This window comes from Salvia splendens, chromosome 16, assembly GCF_004379255.2.
Source record: "Salvia splendens isolate huo1 chromosome 16, SspV2, whole genome shotgun sequence".
NCBI classification, from domain to species: Eukaryota; Viridiplantae; Streptophyta; class Magnoliopsida; order Lamiales; family Lamiaceae; genus Salvia; species Salvia splendens.
Window position 1 is genome coordinate 6,606,107 of NC_056047.1, and position 13,088 is coordinate 6,619,194.

The 13,088-nt window shown below is 40.6% G+C and overlaps 3 protein-coding genes and 1 non-coding gene across 7 annotated transcripts; 2 read left to right on the forward strand and 2 right to left on the reverse strand.

Annotated features, from left to right (window-relative positions):
* Window positions 1-257: 257 nt before the first annotated feature.
* On the reverse strand, window positions 258-2,908 carry LOC121770105. Its single transcript, XM_042166903.1, has 3 exons — window positions 2,564-2,908; window positions 1,394-2,519; window positions 258-1,309 (listed from the first exon to the last, which is right to left on the reverse strand). Exons 1-3 carry the CDS (start codon window positions 2,906-2,908, stop codon window positions 258-260), a joined length of 2,523 nt encoding a protein of 840 aa, XP_042022837.1.
* Window positions 2,248-2,354, forward strand: LOC121773094. The gene has a single exon (XR_006044667.1). It is a non-coding gene; the product is annotated as a small nucleolar RNA R71 (small nucleolar RNA).
* Window positions 2,909-6,605: 3,697 nt separating the features above from the next.
* Window positions 6,606-11,143, forward strand: LOC121771777 (squamosa promoter-binding-like protein 7). Of its 4 annotated transcripts, none has more exons than XM_042168653.1 (10): window positions 6,606-7,312; window positions 8,021-8,193; window positions 8,330-8,541; window positions 8,618-8,692; window positions 8,788-8,895; window positions 9,083-9,200; window positions 9,310-9,445; window positions 9,576-9,747; window positions 9,959-10,498; window positions 10,591-11,143. In XM_042168653.1, the coding sequence occupies exons 1-10, from the start codon at window positions 6,819-6,821 to the stop codon at window positions 10,897-10,899; spliced, it is 2,337 nt and encodes a 778-aa protein (XP_042024587.1). In that variant the 5' UTR covers window positions 6,606-6,818; the 3' UTR covers window positions 10,900-11,143. The 4 variants fall into 4 exon arrangements, with proteins under 4 accessions (XP_042024587.1, XP_042024588.1, XP_042024589.1 ...); XM_042168654.1 differs by having other exon boundaries at window positions 6,607-7,312; window positions 10,606-11,143; XM_042168655.1 differs by having other exon boundaries at window positions 6,608-7,312; window positions 9,594-9,747.
* Window positions 11,111-12,713, reverse strand: LOC121771778 (histidine-containing phosphotransfer protein 1-like). The gene is made up of 6 exons (XM_042168657.1): window positions 12,504-12,713; window positions 12,274-12,404; window positions 12,128-12,196; window positions 11,960-12,031; window positions 11,817-11,889; window positions 11,111-11,327 (listed from the first exon to the last, which is right to left on the reverse strand). The coding sequence occupies exons 1-6, from the start codon at window positions 12,561-12,563 to the stop codon at window positions 11,268-11,270; spliced, it is 465 nt and encodes a 154-aa protein (XP_042024591.1). The 5' UTR covers window positions 12,564-12,713; the 3' UTR covers window positions 11,111-11,267.
* Window positions 12,714-13,088: the final 375 nt, after the last annotated feature.

A 13,088-nucleotide genomic window follows, 5' to 3' on the forward strand; every position in this document is an offset into this window, starting at 1 on the left:
GGGTGGCTAATTTTGGGGACTTGCTGGAATTTTTATGTTCTGCACATCATACCCGGCCGGGTATTTTATTAGGCATAAAATACACCCGGCCGGGTGGTCAATTTTGAGAGCTTTCTGGACAGCTTTTTCACCATCCGAGCTTCATTCTTGTTTCACCATTTATTCCTCTTCCTACACCACAAAAACATACTTTTGCAAGCATCAACTATATAAATCATGTAAAGTTAGGAGAATAAAAATGTACAATTTGATTCACATCATTTCACATTTGCTACAAAAGTATCCACCACACATTCATTTTCTAGACTTGGTTGATCAATTTGAGCATCTTCACTTTCATCAAAATCTACTTTGATTGTCGAACCAAAGTCTCTTTCCAAACTCCCCTTATCATATACACTTCCTTCCATTCTAGCCGAGCAACACATCTTATCAAAGATGCACTTGTCAAGGACATCCACTCTAAAACACGCTTTTGCATCACTAGGATGCTTCATCGCTTTCTCCACATTAATGGTCACTTGCTCACCATTAATTCTAAACGTGACAGAGTTGTCTTTCGCCCCAAGCAACACGTCTCCCGTGGCAAGAAATGGTCTACCAAAAAGAATTGGTACCTCTTTGTCCTCGGGCATGTCCAAGACTATGAAATCCACGGGGATGACAAATTTGTCTACCTTGACCAAGACATCCTCTACTATTCCAGTGGGCTTCACAATGGAGTGATCAGCCAATTGTAGAGCAATGTCGATGGGCTCCATTCTGTTCTCCAGTCCAATGGCACGTGCTGTTTTCAACGCCATCAGTGAGATCCCCGATCCTTGATCTAATAAGCATTTCGTGAAGATTGTGTTGCCTATCTCACAAGGAATCACACAACTTCCTGGATCCCTCTTCTTCATGGGCATCATTCCCGAAATCAGTTGTGAGCAATTCATGCTCAATGCCACTATTCCCTCGTCTTGAAGTTTCTCCTTGTTTGCCATCATGTCCTTGAAGAACTTGGAGAACTTGGGGAAATTAGTGAAGAGGTCCACCAACGATACATCCACATTCACTTTTCGAATCACGTTCATCATCCACTCAAAGCTTTTCTCTTTAGGGACCCTCTTCTTCCTCTTGGGTGGATATGGTGGAGGAGGAATATGATCGGGGAAGTTGAACTTGCTTTTCGGATCTAGTGCTGGACTTGTCATCATCTGTCTCTTTGATTCCATTTCTGCTTTCTGCTTTCCTTTCTCTTCTGCTGACAACCTTTCACTTACTTCGGATTCTACACCATGTCCCTTGCTGCCGGATGCAGCCTGTTCTTGACCATGTTGGGCACCATGCACCAACGCGGGACTTCCCTTACATGCCTCGTCCGCCCCTGCGTGTGAGATGCCGGAAGTACCTTGGCCGTCCATTGATGGTGTCAAATCCAACTCACGACCACTTCTCAAGACCACTGCCTTACACTGTTCGTTGCCTCTCGGATTAGGTACGGTATTGCTCGGGATGGTGTTAGGAATCCTCGTGTGTGATGCCGTGGCAAGCTGCCCTATCTGCGTCTCAAGATTCCTCATAGTAGCCTCCATCTGCCCAAACTTTTCCACTGTCTTGTCCTTGAAATTTTCGTTCTCCTTTTGACTCTTAGACATAAAAGAGAGAATCTGTCCCAACTGATCTTCGACTGATGGCTTCTTCTCATAACCCGGGGGTTGAGTATTGTTCCTCCATTGATTACCCGAGTTGTTGCTAGGACCAGCTTGATTCCATCCCGTTTGTTGAGGCCTCCAATTTTGCTGATTGTTATATTGGTTGCCTTGATTGAACCCTTGGCGATTGTTGCCAATATAGTTCACATCCTCCACGGGAGGTCCTTGAAGACTTGGGCACTGATCAGTATGATGCCCGCCTTGGCACAACCCGCATCTCATCACCGTCACAGCTTGGGGTTGAGGAGTCAGTTGAAGAGATTTAACTGCCTTTGTCATCGACGACATTTGAGTGCTAATGTCCGCCAGTTGAGCCTCAATTGCGGTCACTCTTTCCGCATCCTTTGTAGCACCAAATGTATCTCCTGCTCTATCAGCCCCTCGTCTTGGATTGTGCCAATTCCGTTGATTGTTGGCCAGCCTTTGAAACAAAGCCCTCACCTCATCGTGAGTTAGATCATCTAGGTTCCCATTCGAACCTGCAGTCACCAATCCCGTGCCTTCACTGTTGAGTCCCTTGTAGAATTTCAAAAGGTCATGCCCCGGAGCTAGTCCGTGACTTGGGCATTTCCTTATCAATTCCGTGAATCTCTTCCATGCTTCCGCGAAGGACTCGTCATACTTCTGTCGGAAAGAGGTGATCTCCTCTCTCAACTTCTCAATCTTCATAGGAGAATTGTATTCCAAGAGGAACAACGTCTTCAACTCTTGGAACGTTGCTATGTTGTAGCCCGGGAGTGAGTCATACCACGCTCTTGCGTTCTCCCTCAACGAGAACGGAAATAGGGCCCCCTTGATTCGATGATGCTCCACATTGGAGGTCTATGAGAATTTGTCAGCTCATAAAAGGCATTGAGATGGCTCACCGGATCTTCCTCATCTCGTCCATGGAAAAGATTTCCTCCATTCACCAAACTAATGTAGTGAGGTGGAATGTTGACATTGTCATTTGCGTAGGCAAACTCCCCCGGGTGCTCAATTCCCGACCTAAGAGTGTCGCCAAACCTCACCACGGGTGGTGGAATCTCATTGTTCTCAGCCATTGATTCACCGTCTGAATCCTGTCTATCCTCCCTTTCTTCACCAAAAAGCCGGTTATTTCTGATTGGACTCGGATAGTCCGGAAAGATCTCAACTGAAGTACCTCTAACCCTTCTTCTTTGATAACAGAGTAATCCAAACGGTGGTGTACCCTGTGACCGTGTGTGCATTCACTTTTCTTTCTGTTTTTTTTTTAAAATTTACCTACACAACAAAAAATACACCAAGCACAATATATTCCTATAACCGAAAGCGAGACCTCTCGACAACTTCGGGGTAAGTCCTATAAAACGTGTGTGCTTAAGTGAAAACTAAACTACCTAACTAAGAGTTAAAAGAAGTCACCTAGAAAATATACTCCTTCGTCTTCAAGTCCAGACGTGGTAGATGGCTATCACCTCCAAGAACACGAAATGAGTACCTACAAGAATAAGAGAAAGATCAAATAAAAATAAAACAAAACACAAACTAGAAGTTAAACAATCTATTGCCTTCCCTGGCAACGGCGCCAAAACTTGATGTGTAATTTTCGAGTTTAATTATCAAGTGTATGTTCACTCAAGTTTAATAAAAATAACTCTAATATTACAACGATTCTGCAAGATTACAGAGTCGAATGTAGTACTTTGAGTGTCGATCCACAGGGAAGGAAAGATTATTTAATTCCGAAGCAAAGAAAAGACATACTAAAAGGTATTTTGATTTGAAGATTTTATTTTCAAAATTAAGCTAAAACAATTAAAAGGAATAAAACGAGTAAGACGAATTAAGAGAAGAACTTGTTACTCCAAACATTCACGGATAAAACGGTGATTTATTCTAATAGCCAACTCTATCTTATGAAGTACGGGACTTTAATATCAATTCACGATGCTAGCACTAAACATGCTCGACATACAATAGTTTAAGAATAGTTGAACACATATTCAATAAACCACTCTTCATTAATCTAAGAATCCTACGGATGCGCGAGAATCAAAGATCAATTACTATAAGCTCATGAAATCCATTACCAAATTATCGTCTAAACAACTCTAATTGATAATTCATCGTCACAAGGATCTATCCTATTCAAAGTTAAAGAGACATTTGATTAGGATTATGGTACTACTACTAATGATGCACCAAAAATAATAGATTCAAACAAGGAAAATTGTGGAAACGACGATCATAAGATAGAGAAGAACATAGATTAAATCACTTGAACAAATTATCCATTTACATGTTTGGAGCAACACCAGATTTTTAGCCACTCATAATCAAACTAGGAGCAATAAATAATTGAAGGAAAACCCTTTTAATCATGGAGCTTTGAAGAAAAATAGCAGCTTTGACTTGGACTCTCCTATCAATTCCTTTCTTCAAAACAACACGTCACTTTCTATTCACTGTCTTCTCCAAATGCCCAATTCACGTGTCGTCCTTTCCCCTCAATTGAATCTCAAGTTTTGTCCACCAAATTGCTCTCCAGATTCGTCCGTCTCTCTCAATTTTTCTCCTCTAAAAAATCGTCTCCCCCTAGCACCCGAACCGTCTGCCCCTCTTTCTTCTTTCTTCAGCAAAACTGCCAACAAACTGCCAAATTGCAGTTAGGAGATCCGACGCCCGACCGGGCGTTTTGATAGTCGAAATCGCCCGACCGGGTAAATTGGTTCTGGGCTTCATAACACATTTCGCCCGACCGGGTGTTTTAGAAATGGAAAATCGCCCGACCGGGCGAAGTTTCTGGACTCCGAATGCTTTACTGAAATCGCCCGACCGGGTGTTTTGTAACATACAATCGCCCGACCGGGCGAAGTTTCTGGACTCCTCAAGCGTGCACTTCTGACGAGCTTCCAGCTTTAACATCCCGGGCATGGATCATGTAGATGCATGTAGCTCGATCAGAGGAGATGTGGGCAGAAAGCACCTCCAATTTGTTCTTCTCGAGCATAAAGCAGACGGCGGAGAGGAGGCCGGGGTTTCAAACACTGCACACGCTGATTTGAGCGTCCCTCCCACAAACGTTGAGGATTACATTAGGAGATGTCCATGTGTTGAATTCGGGCCCTGCAAACACCGGGTTCGGGCCCTGCAGTTGCAGTTCCCCTACATATGCTTCTCTCCATTGGATCAAGGATGAATCTTTGAGACTCAGCATCTTTCGTTTCTCCAGCTCCTGCAAAGTTTGCTCTAGTTTCTTTATGTACTTCACAGCTTCAATAATTTACATATAAATGTATAGTCTAAGGGGGAAAAGTATAGGAAATATGCTTCGCATCACACATCATCAAAACAAGCAAATAGCCCAGCAATAGCCTAGCCACATCACTCAAGATTATATAAAACAAATAATTAACAATCACACAAAATACGAAATTAAATCTACGATATTTTAGTGTAATTGGATTAACTTGATTGATCAATATGATCGTAATGAGACATCAAATAAGTTGGAAGTGTGGAGTGCACACTTGTTTAAGTACTTATGTGATGTGATGAGCTTGCTAATGCATGTGATAGATGTACTGATAGACGATAGTGATTGATTAACTATCGTGGCATTATATAATTGCGCTAAAAAAAATAAGAAATACTCCGATAATAGAAAATATAAATAGTCAAATAGACATAATAGAAGAATATGAGAACAATAATGTTTGATGCCCAATGTACGATCTAAATTGGGCCTCACATGTTCCTTTCGCTATAATGTCGCCATTTTATTTCATCCATCACTCTCACACATATACTACATTTCTTATTTAGTACTAGTAGTAAAAAATTCACCTAGTTAATGAGCAAGATATTTTTTGCTTTTAAAAAAACCTTGTGTGTACGATTTCACCCGCTCCCTTCATACGAATAATAAAATATGATAACTAAAAATAGGAATACTTAAACTGTATGAAAAGTAAAAAAATTGATTGTATATTTGTATATGATTCGTTTGTGCTGGATTACAAAGAGTGAGCATTTTATGTCAATTAAATTGATCAAAATTTATTTTGAGGTCAAAGATGGCTTAATTTATCATAGCGCCATTTTGGTTAATGATTTTTGCCTTACTGCTAATTTTTAACATTAACCAGTTTTGCCGTATTGATGATTTGAACCCGTTTTACTACTACCTCTTTTATGTGTGTGACAAAAAATAAATAGTAGTAGTAGTAAGAAATATAAAGGGAAATATTGATATTCAACTCTTGTCGTATCCCAAAGAACAGAAAAGAAAAAAACTATTGTCGGCCGCTTTCATAATTATAGTTTGGTGGATCTTTGCTAAACTAGTGTCGACCACAAAAAAATTTAGGTCATTTATGAGAAGTTTATTCAGTTGAAAATTTCAAATTATTACTCTTTGTTTTGAGGTCATTTTGAGGCAGCACATTTGCATGCAATGCAACCATCCCTACACTACACACATAATCATTATCTATACAGAATACAGATACTCCACTATGTATCATTATACTCACAAAAGGTGAAAAGTTGAATCCAAAACATTGACTCTAGCATTATTTATTACATTTACATAATTTAAATATAGCTGGACCCGAAAACGAAATCTCCATATTTTAACACTAAATCCATCACACGCAAACAACTAAACAATATTCACTGAGAAAAAGTCCAAAACACATTGGAATCAAAACGGGACTTGTTCTTACAATAATGCGAAGAGCCAATTATAAGAAATATTCGCCAAATAAAATAAATTCAATAAGCACGTTTCTAAATTCTACCCCATGAAAAAGAAATACCTAAGCTCAAATTGAAATACTACAAATTAACCATAGAAAAAATAAATAAAATGAAAATAGAATTAGATTCTTTCTTCTCCAAAATAGAAATAGAAATAGAAATAGAAATAGAAATAGAAACATCAATCAAATTGTTCAAACTTCAAAAGCAAGCGCAGACTCTCTCTCTCCAGCAGTGTCGCCACCTAACGACATCATCTCTCAACATTCGCAGAGAGAGAGAGAGAGATAGAGGGAGTCTTTTCTAACCCTTAATCCATTTCTCAGCAATCGACAAAGAGGAGACTTTGCTGCTAAATTCTCCGATTTTCTAGGCAACCTCAAAATCCCCCCAATAATGAAGCAAAATCAAATCCCAACTCCACCAATTGAAGCCCAAATTCCGGCCGACGACCCCACCGCATCGTCCCTCTTCGACTGGTCGGATTTCCTCGACTTCAACGTCGATGAGGGCCTTCACCCCGCGACGTCGCTTCCCCACTCCGAGCAGGAGCAGGCAGGTGGGTCCGACCCAGCCCAAGAGAAGCCCGGCGCGGTGAGGAAAAGGGACCCCAGATTGCTCTGCTCCAATTTCCTGGCCCGGGTCCCCTGCGCTTGCCCCGAATTGGACGCAAAGCTGGCTGAGGAGGAGCGCCAGCTCCCAAGTAAGAAACGGACCCGGGTAGCCAGGGGGCAGAGCGGCCCGGCCCGGTGCCAGGTGCCGGGCTGCGAGGATGATATCTCTGAGCTTAAAGGGTATCACAAGCGCCACCGTGTTTGCTTGCGCTGCGCGAATGCGGTCTCTGTGGTTATTGATGGCGAGGCCAAGAGATACTGCCAGCAGTGTGGAAAGTATGCTCCTTTTTTTCTTCTTCTTTCATTTAAGTTGCTGATGGATTGCTTGCGATGTGGAAAGTTGGGATCTTTTTTCTTTTTGGATTAGTGGGATGGTGCGTATTGTGTTTAATATTTATCTGGATTTGGCGTCGGTCAATGCTTATATAGTGCTCTTGGAAAGGTAATTTATTGATTACGTTGATGATGGGATGTGCAAAATCGTTGGTCAAGATGTGATTTTTGCTTGTGTGGTGTTTTCTTGATTTTGTGTTGGTGACTAATTCTGCCTTGATATGCTGGATATGGATTGAATTCCTTCTCTCTTTTTTTGCGTTTATTGTTGTTTAGTACCGGATTATGTGGTTCACTGCCACTTCTTTGGATGCCAAAATGTAGCATTTGTGAATCTTGGTTTGAAGAGTTTGACATCTACTAGCTTCTAGAGATATGGCAGTGATTAGACTTACATCTACAAGCTTCTAGAGATATGGCAGTGATTAGACTTACATCTACAAGCTTCTAGAGATATGGGAGTGGTTTAGACTTATATCTACAAGCTACTTAGAGATATGGCAGTGGTTTCGACTTCATGCCCCCCCTCATTTATGAAGTTGGGCCTCATTTATTTCGGCCTTTCGAAAGATGACCATGATGTTTATGCATTCAATTTTGCAGATGAAGTTGTTTTGATGAATGAATTGATATTGAAAGCTACTGTTGCAGGTTCCACATCTTGTCAGATTTTGATGAGGGCAAACGTAGTTGTAGGAGGAAACTAGAACGTCATAATAACAGGCGTAGAAGGAAACCGCATGATTCTAAAGAATCTGCTGAAAAGGAATCTCAACTGATAATCTTGGCTGATGATCTCAGCGGCGATGATGATGCTGGAAAAGGTATGCTGCAATTATCCTCCAACATACCATCTTTATTTCATTCAGTTAGACAAGTGACATTAGCTTGATCTTCACTTAAATGCCTGGCTCCAACTATTAGGGTAACTGGGTATACTAATTCGTTTTTCTTGTCCAGATGGAATAAGTGTGAACGGTCAGATTGAAGAGAAGGAGCTTTTGCTGGAGTCAGATGGGCAGGTCTCTGTTCGAGGCTCACAGAATCTCCAAAGCAATATTATTGTATCATTATCCACCTCTGGCGAACCTCACACCAAAGCTGATAGACAGGATCCGACATTCAAGCAGTCTCCACCCCACTGTGACAACAAGAGTAGTTTTTCCTCCGCGGTATGGCCACACATTTATTTATTCTTTTGGTAAACCATGGCTTAATTAAGTTGCAGTTGTTTGATATTTTTTGCAGTGCCCTGCAGGTAGGATCTCATTTAAGCTCTATGACTGGAATCCAGCTGAATTTCCTCGACGCCTTCGACTTCAAGTATTCTAGTTGTTACAGTTCAGTTTACTTAAACTGCTTCTTTAAGTTAAATGCATGTGGAGTTATTATTGATACGCTGGTACGTGTGTTTGTAGATATTCCAATGGTTGGCTAGCATGCCTGTTGAGTTGGAGGGGTATATCCGTCCGGGTTGTACAATCTTGACTGCTTTTATTGCAATGCCAGAACCAGTGTGGCGTAAGGTACATGGATCCCATTCGCGTATTTATGCATATGGCTAGAAAATGTTAAAACTGCATCACTATCTATTCAGTAGGGTTTCTAAATACTTATATTGATTTGATAAACTTGTCTTTTTAGATTGTTTTGTCATTTTCTTGATAAAATACTTTTCGTTTAATTTTTTTGTTTTTGTTTTGCATTGATCAGTTATTGGAGGAACCGGCTTTATGCATCAAAAATCTTGTTTCGTCACCAGGGAGCCTTTTGTCGGGAAGAGGTGCAATGCATGTTTATCTGAATGACATGATTTTTCGAATCACAAAAGGTCTGTTGGCAGAATATTCGTTATCTCAATGAGAATTAGGAGTACTAAATTGGCTTTGGTCATGGTGATAGCTTTTTTATTTATATTCTTGGGACTCTTGTGAAAACAGATGCAACTTTGGTACATGAGGTTAAAGTAAAACATCGAGCTCCGAAGCTTCATTACATTTATCCAAATTGCTTCGAGGCTGGCAGGCCAATGGAATTCGTGGCCTGTGGAAGCCATCTACTTCAACCAAACTTCCGGTAAGATTGATGCATTACTTTGAAGAAAAAAATATGGAGCGAAACTATCATTTTTAGTGTTTAAAATTGGCTCGAATTAGAATACTTTTTCTAATTGACAGTGAATGTCTCTGCTATCTTGCATGATTAGTCGTCTGATGGCATGCAGGTTTTTAATATCATTTTCCGGACAGTACCTAGCATATAAAATCCGTGTTTCATCTCCGTGTGAGAAAGGCCACGCCAATAGTGCTGACCATCAGCTGTTGAAGATATATGTCCCTCAAATTGATATTGCCTTTTCTGGCCCTGGTTTTGTCGAGGTGAGTATATTTGCTAACCTTATCCTGTTTTGCTCAATTTTGCTATCTAATTTTCTTGTTCTACCCTTCTTTCTGTACAATGCTTCCATCATTATAGACGCTCGTTTATTAGTTAACATTTTCGTGCTGTAAACTTGCTTTCTTGAGTGAAATTTAACTGCTGTGGTTACTGTTGCACGTCTTTCTTACATAGACGGCCCCCTATCTGCAGGTTGAAAACCAGTCTGGTTTGTCCAACTTCATCCCGGTCCTCGTTGGTGACAAAGAAACGTGTGCAGAAATGAAGATCTTGCAACAAAAGTCTGCAACACCCTTCTCCTCCTCCTCCCAAGAACTAGAATGTTCATCTCCACGGCCTGCATGTGAAGTTCTCGCTTCACGGCAAGCTGAGTTCTCAGAGTTCGTCTTAGATGTGGCTTGGCTGCTGAAGAAACCGGCATCAAAGCAAAAGCTGACATCGTCCCACATTCTAAGATTGAATTGCTTATTGAAGTACTTGATGGAAAAGGAGTCTACAGTCGTTCTGGGTGGACTATGTTGCTCGTTGAGATCCGCAATGGACAACGATTTGGTTGATAGCGACTCTGATTCCGACCTGAGGCTATTACAGAAAAATATGAACACTGCTCGGAGAAGGCTCGCTCCTAGATCACATGAAAAAGTGGTTACCGATACCCCCACACCAAGTGGAAACTGTTGCAGCCACAGCTCAGAAAATGATGCCTCGTCTCTCACCCCGTCATCTAATCTGGTAAATCACACACGTCTTTACATTTTTCATACCATTCAACGAGTACTCATGCAAATAATCGCGTTGGTTTCATTCATTATTATAATATGCAGAACTTTATCTCTCAGGGTCTTCAGAGAACGGTGAAGAAACTGATCGGGCCTGTGAGGCCCCGGCCCTCTTTAAGCGAAGACACGACAGTCCCGCTTTTGCAAAACGAAGTGATCATGAATGTTGATCTTCAGGAGAGGCTGAGTAGGTCTTGGAGTTCAAGAACGCTTTCTACTTGGCGGCTCCTTGTAATGGCGGTGATGGCCGTCGGTGTCTGTTTTGGAGTGTGTGCGGCCGTGGTCCACCCTCAACGGGTAGGCCGGATCACATCAACCATACACAGCTGCCTGTTTGACAACTCTGGACGCTGACCTATCTCTCGGGGCCGCAGGAGGTGCCGGATCCATCTGTAAATTTACTAGCTCACTCTACTATGGTTGAGGTTCGACCTATAAGGCGTTGGCTGGTTTACTCTCTTCTGAAAATCATGTATAAGCATTTGTTTTTGGTGTGTAAGTAATTTTTTGGGGGAAAGGGGCAACAGCTCTTAACTAGGAATCATAATTTGTTTGTACTAGGATCTTGTTTCAGAATAAAAGCATTTAAATTGGAATTTGATGATATCCAAACAGATAAGAATTCCCACATTGAGAAATTACTAATGATCTTGAAAATATTTTCGCAACCTTAAACTTGTGACAAAATAGATTACTATTGCTTTCTTATTCCTGCATTTTCTTCAGCAGAATTCGTTCAATATGGGAATTGCTCCACCTGCTGCCACAATTTGTTGCTCCAACTGCAGGGGAAAAAAAACACAACAAATCACTATCCGTATTGATCTAGTTGTAGAGTGATTAATGCTTGAATGTTACGATTATAATTATTTTAGAAAAAAGATAGGAGAGGTCGAAATAGATGCGTTTTGGACTCATGGGATGCATGTAGTTCGTTCTGGCCACGGTGGAGTGTGGACAGAACGAACGAAATGTTGCAGATGTACATGAAAGCAACTATACAAAGTGCTTGTCATTTTCAAATGTACGTGAATGCCATGGTAGAAGTGCATCTAGTTTTCAATATAGATTTTAACAACAACGGGACAAATGGCACATCTCAAAAGTACATGAAAGCAGGTGCATTCGATTTTCAAAATAGATTTTGGCGAGGCAGAAATGTCTTTAAAATGCGTTCTTCGTTCTGGTCAGGAACGAAGGACACATTCCAGATGTACGTGGATGAAACTATGCAAAATCGAATCTGATGATAGAAGTTGTGTGGTGCTAACCCGTAGCAGCGCCTCAAGCTTGGTTTTGACTAGCAAGTATTCATGCTTCACTTGCTGCAAGCATCCCAAACACCTAATATTTCAACCATAAATTAGATCACAACTCAATGCATTTATCTAAAATCTCAAGAAAAACGCCTAACCCTTCGACGTTCTGTTCTTCACAGAAGCTGCGGAAAGCAATGCAAGTGTTCTTAACTCTCTGTGCACCAATGCTGTCAAACCAAAAAACAATAAGTTCCTATTACAAGAAATACCAATGTAGTATAAATATGTATACAGCAGTATATTGTAAAAGAGTTTCTTGCTACCTAGAGCTGCTGCCTTTGAGCTGATGAACATGAGCATCAATCTTCTTGAAGTCCACATTCTGCTGATCTCTGAACCAAACATATCCATCAAATGAGAATTATAGAGATAGAGATAGTGGGAGAGAGAGAGAGAAGGAGAGACTCACAGAGCAAGGGAGAGATCATGGAGGAGCCTATCAGAATCCTCAAAGAAAAGGGAAACAACTTCAAACACAAAATCAGGATTGGATTCATCTTGAAGCATCTGAAGCTGACTAAACTGAACATCCAAGAATCCCTTCACCAAAATCATACAACAACCTCAAAATTAGTAAAAAAAAATCTATTTTTTTAGAAAAGATTACCAAAAACAAATTATTTTCCATGTCTGTCTCACCTCACGAAATAGGCCACTTGTGTACTCAATGAAGCTCCTCTGCTGTTGCTCCGCCTCCATCTCTCTTCTCTCTCTCTCTCAAGAAATTTTTTTTGTTAAGTTTGTAATGGAAGATCTTGAGATATAGATGACACAATCAAGGGGAATTTAATGCTTCCAAAATGGGAATTGATTTGCATTTAACATGTGCTTTGTACATATTGCGGCTGAGAAAAAAAATCCAAGAATTTCCCTTTTTAAGATGATTCGAAGCGCATTAAGTTATCTACCTCCTAAATTTACAGCCATCACCTATTTTTTCTACTACATCCCATATTAAATGTTACATTTAATATGAGTGCAAAATGTAAAGAAAAACGGGTTTAATAAATTAGTGGACTATGTGTCTCACTTATATATATTAGTTTTATAATAAAATGTGAGTTGAATTGGTTGGTGGAGTGTGAGGTCTACTTATCATTTATGGTAAAAGTGAAATGTGACTCTTACTGTGGGACGGACCAAAATGAAAAAATGTGACACTTAACGTGGGACGGACTAAAATGGAAAAATGTGACACTTTGGGACAAAATAAAATGGAAAAAT

Bases quoted from the DNA above. Each gene is read 5' to 3' on its own strand.
- LOC121770105 (XM_042166903.1), bottom strand. From the start codon at position 2,908: ATGCACACACGGTCACAGGGTACACCACCGTTTGGATTACTCTGTTAT. The intron at 2,520-2,563 runs GTGAGCCATCTC...AAATTCTCATAG, and splicing joins GACGAGATGAGGAAGATCCG to ACCTCCAATGTGGAGCATCA. The intron at 1,310-1,393 runs GTACTTCCGGCA...AACATGGTCAAG, and splicing joins ACCATCAATGGACGGCCAAG to AACAGGCTGCATCCGGCAGC.
- LOC121771777 (XM_042168653.1), top strand. From the start codon at position 6,819: ATGAAGCAAAATCAAATCCCAACTCCACCAATTGAAGCCCAAATTCCG. The intron at 7,313-8,020 runs GTATGCTCCTTT...CTACTGTTGCAG, and splicing joins TACTGCCAGCAGTGTGGAAA to GTTCCACATCTTGTCAGATT. The intron at 8,896-9,082 runs GTACATGGATCC...TGCATTGATCAG, and splicing joins CAGAACCAGTGTGGCGTAAG to TTATTGGAGGAACCGGCTTT.
- LOC121771778 (XM_042168657.1), bottom strand. From the start codon at position 12,563: ATGGAGGCGGAGCAACAGCAGAGGAGCTTCATTGAGTACACAAGTGGC. The intron at 12,197-12,273 runs GTGAGTCTCTCC...TGTTTGGTTCAG, and splicing joins CATGATCTCTCCCTTGCTCT to AGATCAGCAGAATGTGGACT. The intron at 11,890-11,959 runs GTTAGGCGTTTT...TTGAAATATTAG, and splicing joins GAAGAACAGAACGTCGAAGG to GTGTTTGGGATGCTTGCAGC.